Below are 12,916 nucleotides of genomic sequence, written 5' to 3'. Positions count from 1 at the left end.
GCCCATGTTGTAGAGGTTAGAGTCAGACTGATTAATTGAGTCTGTGGACAGGAGTCTTTTATACAGGTGACCATGTAAGAGCTGTCTTTAATGCAGGCACCAAGTTGATTTGGAGCGTGTAACTGGTCTGGAGGAGGCTGAACTCTTAATGGTTGGTAGGGGAACAAATACTTATTTCTCTGTGCACAATGCAAATAAATATATATCATTTTGACAATATGATTTTCTATTTTTTTTTAATATAATCTATCTCTCACTGGTAAAATTAACCTAGCCTAAAAATTCTAGACTGTTCATGTCTTTGACAGTGGGCAAACTTACAAAATCAGCAAGGGATCAAATACTTGTTTCCTTCACTGTAGTTTTTTTTTAAATGTTTTGCAGCGTTTGCACAATAAAAATCACTTTTTTTTTTTAATAATTACATTTTTTGTGTCACCATTTTCTGGGAGACATAACTTTTTATTTTTCAGTAAAAAAAGCTGTATAAGGGCTTTTTTTTGCGTAACGTGTTGTAGTTTTTATTGGTAGTATTACATGCGACTTTTTGATCACTTTTTATTCTATATTTTGCAGTGTTCACCATGTGGGAAAAACAACATTAGTTTTATAGTTTGTGTCGTTACGAACGCGGCGATACCAAATATGTGCACTTTTAAAGTTTTCATTTTTTCCCGATAATAAAAGACTTATTATAGCAAAAAAAAAGCAGCGTTTTTTTTTGTTAACATTTTTATTAACTTTTTTTTGTCCACTAGGGGACTTGTAGACCTGCAGCACTGTTCTCTGCTATAATACATTGCACTACGTAAGTAGTGTAATGTACTACAGCTGTCAGTGTGACACTAACAGGACCTGCTGGAGGCTTCCGTACATGCAGACCCAGAGGCCACTGTCAGGCCTCCAGTTGCTATGCCAACCGTCTGAATCCCCTACAATCGTGTTGTGTGGGTGCCGATCTGCTATAAACCTCTTAAATGCCAAAATCGCCAGTGTTTCTCCGCTGGCCAGCAACAGGGGAGTGTCAGTTGTCGGGGACAGCTGATCTCCTAGTTCGTTAGGACAGCAAGCACCGGGAACCGCTCAGTCACTGTACGTCCTGGTACGGGAAGAACTTTTCACCAGGACATACAGTTACGTCCTTGTGAGGGTAGGGGGTTAAAGAGGAATGCGCTACCAAGCCATTCAGAGACACAAAAGATCGACTGATCACATGAACACACCAATATTTTTTTCATTTATGAAACACACAGACATTTTGATGGGAATAACTTTCCCATAAAATAATTAAAATCTTAGCAATAGTGAAAATCTAGGAGATTCTTCTAAACACAGCAATAACGACAAGCTAGAAACAAAGACAAAAGCTCCAAACTCACCTTCCTTAAGCATGCCCACCCGGAGGCACTTTGTAAAACGACAAGCTTGGCATGCCTTCCGCCTTCGTTTGGTAATTTCACACTCGTTTGTGGCAGGACAGCTGTACTCAATATTGCCTATGAAAGGAAGTGCAAAGAGAATTTAGTATATTGCCAGGTGAACTTCTCAGCTCAAACACCTACTTCCTATTCACTGTATAAAGCAAGTGTCTAGGAAAATGCCACCCTAACTGACCTCAAGCTTCTGACTTACAACCATACGGCCACTTTATTCATAGCAGTTATCATTCGCCACCAATACAAACAGAACTTCGAATTCTCTACTTGTCAAGAAAGATGTGGGCCGGGTCCACGTTTTTTTTGGCATTGGATACACCTTTTTAGATACTGGTAGGAAGTCCTTGTTAAGTAACATAAGTAAAGAAATATCTTCAACCCCACTGACAATATCATTTGTTTTCTTGGATGTGATCTGCAGGTAGGTTCTGGGCATTATGAAAGCCTAATATTTAGAACGGAAGGTGATTGGACAGTGTCAGAATGTTTAGGTACATACCCAACTGGCAAAGAGAATAAAACAAAGTTATCATTCATACATTTCCAGGAGGAATAACAGGAATGACAATGTCAAGTTCTAAGAAAAGATGCTCCAGCATTGTTTTTTCATGGTAAATACAAGTATTTAACTAAACAAGAAATGTCAGGAGAGCTAGGAGAGCTGACAGATCCTCTTACGATTCTCTCCAGAGGTCACTCTATAAAAAGTGTTACTTTGAACAATATTCATTTTCTACGACGGGAGGATGCGGTCAATTATTTCAGGATATTTGGAAGAACGGTTATCATTCGCTTTTTTTTTTTTTGAGTGAGAAGGGAGGGGCAGAAAGGATAGCTAAATAATAATAGTTTTTACTCAGGTTATGGTTGGGTGTTTGCTTTGCTTTTTTCTCATAAGATGAAATATGTATATATGAATATGGAAATGAAAGAAAGAAAAAAAAAATATGGACATTTTTAAGTGGAAATCCTCTAAATGCACACTTTATTGTAAGGTTAAACGTAAACAAGATGTGCACATGATATTGTGCAATATGTACTATAAGGGTATGTGCACACGATAACGACCATTATGTCTGAAATTACGGAGCTGTTTTCAAGAGAAAACCGCTCCGTAATTTCAGACGTAATTGCTCGTGCTCGCATTTTGCGAGGCGTCTTTGACGGCCGTAATTTGGAGCTGTTCTTCATTGAATTCAATGAAAAACGGCTCAAATTACGTCCAAAGAAGTGTCCTGCACTTCTTTGACGAGGCAGTCATTTTACGCGTAGTCTTTTGACAGCGACGCGTAAAATGACAGGTCGTCGGCACAGTACGTCGGCAAACCCATTCAAATGAATGGGCAGATGTTTGCCGACGTATTGGGGCCGTATTTTCAGGCGTAAATCGAGGCATAATACGCCTCATTTACGCCTGTAAATAGGTCGTGTGAACCCAGCCTTAAGGCTCTATTCACACGACAGGGTCCAAAGTGTCGGCTGATAAAAACGGCTGTTTTGGACCGTTTTGCATCCGTTTTTTTTCCCTGTCCGTTTTTTTAAAAAACTGATGAATTTCATTTGTAAATTGTTTGCCACACACTGCCCCCCTGTAGGCAGTGCCACACACTGCCCCCCTGTAGGCAGTGCCACACTGCCCCCCTGTAGGCAGTGCCACACTGCCCCCCTGTAGGCAGTGCCACACTGCCCCCCTGTAGGCAGTGCCACACTGCCCCCCTGTAGGCAGTGCCACACTGCCCCCCTGTAGGCAGTGCCACACTGCCCCCCTGTAGGCAGTGCCACACAGCCCCCCTGTAGGCAGTGCCACACAGCCCCACCGTTCCAGGAGAAGTCCCTGACTTCAATGTCCATATATGGACAGTAAAGTCAGAGACTTCTCCTGGAACAGAGACACTGGCCACAGGGTCGGGGATTCCATTTCAGAAGTGCCGGACGTCACAGTGTCATCCAGGCACTTCTGAAGCGGAATCCCCAATCCCCGGCCACAGCGTTGCCGAAGCTGGGGATTCCACTCCTACAGGGAGCAAAAAAATACCCTCCTCCTCCTCACATGCACTTCGCACTGTGAGGAGAAGGAGAGAGAGAGAGAGAGAGAGCGCGAGCGACGGAAGACACGGCCGTCACTCGGGACACATTCCAGTGATGGCCGTGTATTACCCGGCCCCATAGACTTCTATGGGAGCCAGGTGGCCGGAAATAGTTAAAGTCCCATTTTTTGACAACCGGCTTTCCCGGGCCATCAAAAAAAAAACGGTCGTGTGAATAGTCCCATTAGGGGTCCATTGTTCCTAATGTGGCCGCGTGACGGCCGTTTTATGAACGGCCGGGAAACCCTGTCGTGTGAATAAGGTCTAATTGCATTTTCCCACAATTTACTTTTATGGCTTAACAAATGGATATGGACTAAATGTCTTATGAGTGGGGATCCCACCGTTGGGCCCCCACTAGTCCGAGGAGCGGCCATACGAGAGAATTTACTTTGCATGTATAAACAAAAAATGAACTAAGTTTTACTGCAATGCCTACATTACTATACTACTTTTACCATCCTCCTTTCCATTTCCAGCCTTTTCAGTTTTAAAACCGAATCAGTCTCCCGTAGACCATGTTGCGACATAGCAGATTTGTATCCGCAATATATCCCGTATCATTTAAAATCTGTAGAATGCTATTAGGATGTGGAATTGCCTTGGATTTCACCCTTAGAAATGCAAAAAAACAAAATCTGCATGTAATACATGCAGATTAGCTGCAGAAAAAGTCTGCCACATCGGAACCCAACCTTGTAAGAAACTGTTGAAAGGGACTCTAGCTGATACAAGGCACCATGCCGATCATATCAAACTAAGCAGCTGGTGTTTTAATTCACCACATTTGCTGATTGCAGTTCTAGCCTTACCTTGTATAGTACGTTTGAAGAAAGCTTTACAAGCTTCACAAGAAGCAACTCCATAATGGTATCCAGATGCCACATCACCACACACCAGGCAGAGCCTTTTAGGGATGGAGTTTAGGACATATTTTCCCCTTCCAGGGGTATCTTCTTGTTCATCATCAACACCTCTGCAGCAGCGTGGACCCTGTGGCTCAGGCCCATGTCCGCTACTATCACTAGATCCACTGGGACTCCGGCGTCCAATGCTTTCTGGGGTCCCTGGTTCTGCCTTGATGCAGAGATCAGGGCGTCTGTCACGAGAAGACATGATAAAGAAGTGTTCTGCAAAAAGAACAACCAGTGTGTTAATATTCAGGGAAAAAAAACACATTGTAGGAATAATAATAATTATTAAAGGAGTATTCCCAGAATCCACAATTGTGACCTATTCATAGGAAAGGTGATAATCATCTGATCGCTGAGAACGGGGGTTCCAAACTGCTAAATTGCAGGGAGAAAGACATTGGATGGAGCGGCAGTTGAGAGTGTGCGCTGCCGCTCCATTCAAAGTCTATGGGAATGGTGGAAACAGTAGAGTACTCTGTTCGGCTGTTTCCATCAGTCCCATAGATACTGAATGGAGCGGTAGTTCCTACTTACTGTGCAGGGGGGGGGGGTGCAGTAAGGAGGAACAAGGGGGTTTCGGACATGGGTTCTCAATTCTGGTCAAATCCTTTTAATGCAGTGATTCTTATGTAAATCTAAATACTGACAACTGTTCACTGTAATACGATAGTCCCACTGTACGCGTATAAAATGGCCACATCTCAGTACTTGCACTGGAGCATGTAGTAAAGTGAAGCAGAGTGCATTGTGAACAGTTCAGCAGATGAAAATATTCACACTGACAAAACACTGTTTTTCTTTTGTGTTAATTGTGTTCTTGTTTGATCCTTTGCTGAATAACTGCGCACGTTGGACCCTGTCATGTGAATAGAGCCTGGGTGTCGGTCGTTTTGGTCCGTTTTTCTCAGCCGTTTTGCATCCGTTCCGTGTTCCCGTTTTTAACCCGTTTTGCATCCGTTTTTTCCCTGTCAGTTTTAAAAACGGATGAATTTAATTTGTAAATTTTTTGCCACACACTTCCCTCTGTAGATACTGCCACAGCCCCTGTAGGTAGTGCCACACAGCCACCCTGTAGGTAATGCCACACAACCCCACCCTCAGTAGGTAATGCCACACAACCCCCCTGTAGGTAATGCCACACAGCCCCCCCCCCCTGTAGGTAATGCCACACAGCCCCCCCCCCCTGTAGGTAATGCCACACAGCCCCCCCCCCCCTGTAGGTAATGCCACACAGCCCCCCCCCCCTGTAGGTAATGCCACACAGCCCCCCCCCCCACGTAGGTAATGCCACACAGCTCCCCCCCACGTAGGTAATGCCACGCAGCCCCCCCCCTGTAGGTAATGCCACGCAACCCCCCCCCCTGTAGGTAATGCCACGCAGCCCCCCCCACGTAGGTAATGCCACGCAGCCCCCCCGTAGCTAGTGCCACGCAGCCCCCCCCCTCGTAGCTAGTGCCACGCAGCCCCCCCTCGTAGCTAGTGCCACGCAACACCCCCGTAGCTAGTGCCACGCAGCACCCCCGTAGCTAGTGCCACGCAGCACCCCCATAGCTAGTGCCACGCAGCACCCCCATAGCTAGTGCCACGCAGCACCCCCGTAGCTAGTGCCACGCAGCACCGCCGTAGCTAGTGCCACGCAGCACCCCCGTAGCTAGTGCCACACAGCACCCCCGTAGCTAGTGCCACACAGCACCCCCGTAGCTAGTGCCACGCAGCACCCCCATAGCTAGTGCCACGCAGCACCCCCGTAGCTAGTGCCACGCAGCACCGCCGTAGCTAGTGCCACGCAGCACCCCCGTAGCTAGTGCCACACAGCACCCCCGTAGCTAGTGCCACACAGCACCCCCGTAGCTAGTGCCACACAGCACCCCCGTAGCTAGTGCCACACAGCACCCCCGTAGCTAGTGCCACGCAGCACCCCCGTAGCTAGTGCCACGCAGCACCCCCGTAGCTAGTGCCACGCAGCACCCCCGTAGCTAGTGCCACGCAGCACCCCCATAGCTAGTGCCACGCAGCACCGCCGTAGCTAGTGCCACGCAGCACCGCCGTAGCTAGTGCCACGCAGCACCCCCGTAGCTAGTGCCACACAGCACCCCCGTAGCTAGTGCCACACAGCACCCCCGTAGCTAGTGCCACACAGCACCCCCGTAGCTAGTGCCACACAGCACCCCCGTAGCTAGTGCCACACAGCACCCACCCATAGATGACACCCCCCTACTTTTCTGTACATAGCGCCACTGTTCCAGGAGAAGTCCCTGACTTCACTGTCCATATATGGACAGTGAAGTCAGGGACTCCTCCTGGAGCAGAATCCCCAAACCCCAGCCACAGCGTTGCCAAAACTGTGGCCGGGATAGGGGATTCCGCTCCTTCAGGGAGCAAAAAAAATACCCTCCTCCTTACATGCACTTCGCACTGTGAGGAGGAGGAGGAGAGAGCGAGCGACAAAAGAACCGTCCGTCACTCAGAACACATTCCAGTGATGGCCGTGTATTATCCGGCCCCATAAACTTCTATGAGAGAGAACGGCCGAAAATAGGGCATGTCCCATTTTTTTTTTTATAATTTTTTGTAGAAATGCGTTTTTAAGAAAGATAATGACCTAGTCCCTGAGTTGTCGTTTTCTGGAAAGTTGTTACATTTTATTCCACCGATTAGGTAGCTGGATGATAAACTCATATGACTGCTATTAGACCCTAAACAAGCTATATTTATAATTTACAAGCGGCAGATTTAGTGCCAGAATTTTTATCCAAATCATCTGAATAGGACTTGCAGAAATATATGAATATGCTACGGAAACCACCTCATTCAAATGTATGGAACTGACTTTCAGTTCCAGAAATTTCTGCAGTAAATCTCCAACTTGTGAATATACCCTTATACAGCTTTCTCAGACACCTGAAAACCCATACATCCCCTACTGTTTGTTGCATAGCTGGACTGACTTTCCTTTTATTTGCCTGCGGAAGTTAGGTGGCAACCCGTATATTAGCTGTAGTGTTGGTCATTTCTTGTTGTCTGAATCACATTTTCATAGAGTCCATCCCATCTTATAAAGTTATGGCATATCACTAGGATGTACTATCACATTTTGATCAGTGGTGCTCCGATTTCTGGGACTCCCACCAATCCTCAGAATGAAGGGGGTGTAGCGTCCCCTTTAAAGTTTTCCCAGCACAGCAGCGCTCCAGGCCACCAGCTGTACAGAAAGCTGCAGCACAGGCCCCATTCACTTAAATAGGAGTCACACTGTGTAGATAAAAACTGAAGAGCCGCAGCGGCCCCTTCATTCTCAGGATGAGTGGAGTTTTTGCCATGAAAAAGTGGCAGCAAATTCTCGTGATATACCTTCACTTTATAAAATGTCAGGGGAAAGAAGAATTGGGCATGTTGTATTTAAACATGACAAATCCTGTGGTCCTGCAAGTGATAAGACTCGTTAACATACTCATTTAACAGCACCTTATTCCCCTCTTTCCCATTAAAAACACATGCACGCTCAGCTGAGTGTAAATGTATATGGGGGAGTCGGGAGGCTTAGTGGTCGGATGAACGAGTGTGTAAAGTGTATGGCCAGGAGCCACTGCAGGGGAAATGAGGACATGTTGGCTGCTTTTCATGGCAATATAAGCTGATCTCAGGGGTCTCCGTAGCAGAGCTTCCCATGATCCGCTTATCATCAGGGGACTAAAATGGTCCAAGATACAGACAGGCAATGCTTTCCTGTTGCGAAATCTGAACAATTATTAGACAAAATGCCTGTCAACGACTGGTGTCATGGATAAGCCCATACAGACTACAGGTGGCCCTCAGGTCCCACTTACCTATTGTACACCACCAACCACCTGCTGCTACTGAACAATGATATTGCCCAAGGTTGTGTTTAGTTTGAAGAGGTTTATTTTAGGAAACAGAAGCAAATGGCTGAAAAATTGGCAACTCTGCTGATCAATGTTTCCTCTGACACCTGGCAAAAAGACAATTTATCAATCCTTCCAAAGTATATAGCTAGTAACCTAATGTCGGAGGGTACCTGTGGTCACGTTTGGCCAAACCAATGCAGGGATACGTGCCACAGGTAAAAGTATAATTGCCTGTAGGTAAAACATACTAATTAAGATACTGTCAGGAAGCAGCCGGTTGTAGTGAAATGTCAGGACTTCTATTGTACATTGTTTAGGGCAGTAGAATTTATAAATACACAGGACAAAACTATGTGTATAAATAGTAAAGAACTTTCTTTATTGTACAAATACATTAAAAAATAAATAAATACAAATTTGATAAAAATGGAGGAGGAAAAAACCCAGAGAAAGGCTATGTTCACACGGGGTCTTTTGCCGAGTTTTTTGACGCGGAAACCGCGTCGCAAAACTCGGCAGAAACGGCCCGAGAACGCCTCCCATTGATTTCAATGGGAGGCGTCGGCGTCTTTTTCCCGCGAGCAGTAAAACTGCCTCGCGGGAAAAAGAAGCGACATGCCCTATCTTCGGGCGCTTCCGCCTCCGACCTCCCATTGACTTCAATGGGAGGCAGGAGAAAGCGTGTTTTCTGCCCGCGGCGCTCAATGGCCGCGGGCGAAAAACGGCGCGATCATTGCTATTCACACGGAGTATTTTGGGGGAGGAATATCTGCCTCAAAATTCCGTTTGGAGCTTTGAGGCAGATATTCCTCCCCCAAAATACTCCGTGTGAACATAGCCAAAGGGTGGTAGGACTGAGGTAGTATATGAGTAACGTAAGTATATATTAGGTAATGAAACCTTTTTCCAGGGCTCAAATGCTCCCCATTGATAACCGGTATACAGCTGCATAACACGCATAGCTAGCACAAGTATATATCAGAGCCAGGGACAATACAGCATATTAGAAATAACACGTGATCCTCCATCATGGCATGAAGCTTTGGGCGAAACGTACGTTGGTGCCCGGGCGGTGGTAGGCTGTGGTTGGTATTCTTTACATTGTCCTTATGCTGTATTATCCCTGTCTCCGATATATACTTGTGTTAGCTATGCGTGTTATGCAGCTGTATACCTGTTATCAGTCGGGAACATTTGAGCACCTGGGAAAAGGTTTAATTCCCTAATATATACTTACATTACTCATATACTACCTCAGTCCTACCACCATTTCTCAGGGTTCTTTCCTTCTCCATTTTTATCAAAATTTGTATGTTTTTCATTCATGTATTTGTACAATAAAGCAAGTTCTTTACTATTTATATACATAGTTTTGTCCTGTGTATTTATTGGTTCTATTAACTACGTTACATGGGACATTAATATAATCGGTACCAGTATGCCTGTTCTTTATAGGTGGCTCATTGTTTAGGGCAGGCAAAGTGGTCACTAACTATATAGGAGCAAATCACCAAGACAACTGAAGACAAAGCACCCGCAGAATAAAAAGAACTGATCCTGATATCATTTCAAGACAAGTCATAGCTAGAGGGGGGAAAAAAGAAAAATCAAAGAAGGTAAGTGAGAGGCGGCAGCGGAGGACAGACAGTGACCTTTGCTCTGGGTAATCCTCACGCGCACAGTTTAGTTAGACAGGTTTAGCAGTAACCTCAGGGTGTAAAGGACAGGAATAGCAGCACCGTTGTAGTAACATAACTACGTTGACAACTTATACAGGACATACATGAAGCAAGAAGTGTCTATAGCCAGGGTTTGTTTAGGGGTGATGATGGAGTAGCGAGAAACAAGGACTGGACCCAATATTACCACACGGGAGGATACAGGATCAGAAACGTACACAAGGGGGAAATATATAAGAAAGCGCCAAAGATTATTTCTGTAGGGAAACTGTAAAGGCGTAGAATAAAATAGAAATAAAACTTCAGCTTAGGCCCCATGCACACAAACGTGTTTTTGCGTCCGCAATTCCCCCGAAAATCCACGGGAGAATTGCGGACCCATTCATTTCTATGGGCCCATACACACTATCCGTGTTTTCACGGGTCCCTGCATGTCCGCAAATCCGTGCCGCACAAACTCAGGACATGTCTTATTACGGCCCGCAAATTCGATGCGGACATGCCCATAGAAGTCAATGGGCCCGTGGAAAATGCGGCTACACCTCCGTGTGTCAACCACAGTTTGCGGAAGTGTTGCTAGGCGACGACCGGGAATGAGTTCTGTCGTCATCCTGTTTTACCTAGGCTTTTTTTTTTTATCCGCTTTTTGCGGATGAACTGCGGAGGACGTTTCACGGAACACGGTCCTGGAATTTGCGGACCAGAAAAACACTTCGGTCGTGTGCATGAGGCCTTAGGCAACTGGTCAGTTTAACCTTTGACCTGTACCCCTCCCCCTCTACAATATCTCTGCTCACTGAGCATAGTTCCTGAGTCCATAAACCTTACATTGTATACACTTTATCATATACCAATAATGGGCCCAGTGGACACTCACAAGGAGATGCACATGAAGGCAACACTACTACTCCTGCTGTTGTGGGTCAGACACCCTTTGTCGACAGGTGCCGGATGTAGCCCTGGCTGTTAGAAGAGAAGTAACATCTGTAGATAGAAGAACACACAGCATGAGTATATGGGACACAGTTACATAGTCATTTCTTTCCATAAAATTGACGGTGTTCCTTATGTTCAGGCAGCTCAGTCCTACTAGATCCTTACTGGGAATAGGACAGAATTTCTCTATGGAAGAAATGTTTCTCCTTCACAAGTACAGAAAAAGTAAAATGGCTTAATAGATTTAACAACTTGACAGAGGAGGACAACACAAGGACTTCTATTGACTGGGAATTTGGGATTTTAGAGGTTAATGCTCTGTAATGTCAGATTGTTAACAACATTAATGCTATTTCCTTAATACCCTGAAGCATCTAACTGCAAGTAAATATATCAAATGTACAATAATACTGTATATACTTATAGCAAAAAATATAAAATCACAGAACATGATCAATATACATCTCTATGTAACTGCTTGTATCTAACCGGAGCGGCAACCACACACATTGACCTACGTCTCCAAAATCCCAACGACCTTGGCTCAAAGTCACTGCATTTTTCCAATAAGAGATCATGAGCCCAAGACCAATATACGATCTATGATCTCTACGAACATTTTATAATGTGGAGGAAGGAAAGTTTTAGCCATACAGGTCGGATTATATGGTAGGGTTACGCCTAATAGTCATAAAAAAACATTATATATAAATAAATAAAGCACAATAATCACTCCCACTTCCCTTTATATAGAGAACAGTCCAATTTAAAAAGAAAATGGTTTATCTTTGTAGTACAAGTGCTGCACCAGGTCCAGGCACAGTCCAGAAAAACAACTTCATGTTAAAATGTCTCATTCTAGCCTGGAAATGTCTCACAAACTAAGTGACATGTCGCACATCAGAACACCCGTGACTGAACCGGCTTAAAAAGTTTAACGCAACATCAGAATAACATCAAAATGTCACAAACTGCTTCTATGGAGCAAATATATGCGCCAATTTAAAAGACTGAATTAGGACATCCTTATTATATTGTATAGATGTGCCCTCTCTGTGTGTATAGAAATATCGTGATATAAATATATATAGTGTGTGTGTGTGTGTGTGTGTGTACACATATATATATATATATATATATATATATATATATATATATATATATATATATATAGTACAGTCCTGCTTCCAGTACATATACGTGTGTACACACTAATACCACAGTCCTGCTGTAGACTCACGTCAGGCTCCTGTTGTCATTGCGCTGTTCCTGGCCCCGACTCTCCGGGTCTGGCACACTCACTCACTATAGGCGCGCATGCAGTGTCTGATAATGCTGAGCGGTGCAGTCTTCCTGTACATGTGTACACAGGCGAGCTGCTGTCCTGGACGTGCACACAGTAGTGTAGGACACAGCAGAGGGCACAGCTCACACACTCACACTCCGTATCACACACTCACACACAGACACACTTCCTACACTGGCCCCTCCTCCCGTCTGTGACAAGCGGGGAAGGGGCGGGGCCTCGCATGCTCAGCAGCCGCCCAGCTTATGCTATAAATTGTCCGGCATTGGCGCCTCGTCCTGAGTGGCTGCTATGTCCGGCTTCACTACATATGCTATGAGGCGGGTGAATGTAATGGATAACGTAGTAACTAGATAACACCAGCTGATGCGATATGGGTATATGATAGCACAGCACACTCTGTGTGTGTCTGTCGGCAGAGCGCTACACTGAGCACTAGTAAAACGTCCTTGTGTGTGACCTTGATTCGGAGTGCAGTCACTTTGCAGGTCCTATAACTCCTCCTGTGCTTCAATGTGGTCACAAGTTTGCCAGTGACCTTGAGCAGCTGATCCACTCTGTCTGTCAGGCAAACGTTTGGATTATGTGCAGCACACGCAGCATTATAGGCAGGGAAGTACCATGTCCTTCATATGACCTCTAACAAGAAGATCCTCTCATGAAATCATCTATGTCTGCTACTCCAGTGACCG

The 12,916-nt window shown here is 45.2% G+C and overlaps 1 protein-coding gene across 1 annotated transcript in view; it reads right to left on the bottom strand.

Annotated features, from left to right (window-relative positions):
• The window catches only part of ESRRA (estrogen related receptor alpha), a 34,026-nt gene extending 21,593 nt beyond the window's left edge, over positions 1 to 12,433 (bottom strand). The window contains exons 1-4 of the mRNA XM_075837270.1: positions 12,159 to 12,433; positions 10,860 to 10,966; positions 4,336 to 4,653; positions 1,380 to 1,496 (exon numbers count right to left, since the gene is read on the bottom strand). Coding sequence (XP_075693385.1) covers positions 1,380 to 1,496; positions 4,336 to 4,639 — 421 coding nt within the window. The 5' untranslated portion in view covers positions 4,640 to 4,653; positions 10,860 to 10,966; positions 12,159 to 12,433. The remainder of the gene's footprint in view (positions 1 to 1,379; positions 1,497 to 4,335; positions 4,654 to 10,859; positions 10,967 to 12,158) is intronic.
• Between the last annotated feature and the right edge of the window lie 483 nt (positions 12,434 to 12,916).

Source organism: Rhinoderma darwinii, chromosome 9 (assembly GCF_050947455.1).
Source record: "Rhinoderma darwinii isolate aRhiDar2 chromosome 9, aRhiDar2.hap1, whole genome shotgun sequence".
Lineage (NCBI taxonomy): Eukaryota > Metazoa > Chordata > Amphibia > Anura > Rhinodermatidae > Rhinoderma > Rhinoderma darwinii.
Note: the sequence above shows the minus strand (reverse complement) of the source record. Positions and strands in the feature narration are given on the sequence as shown.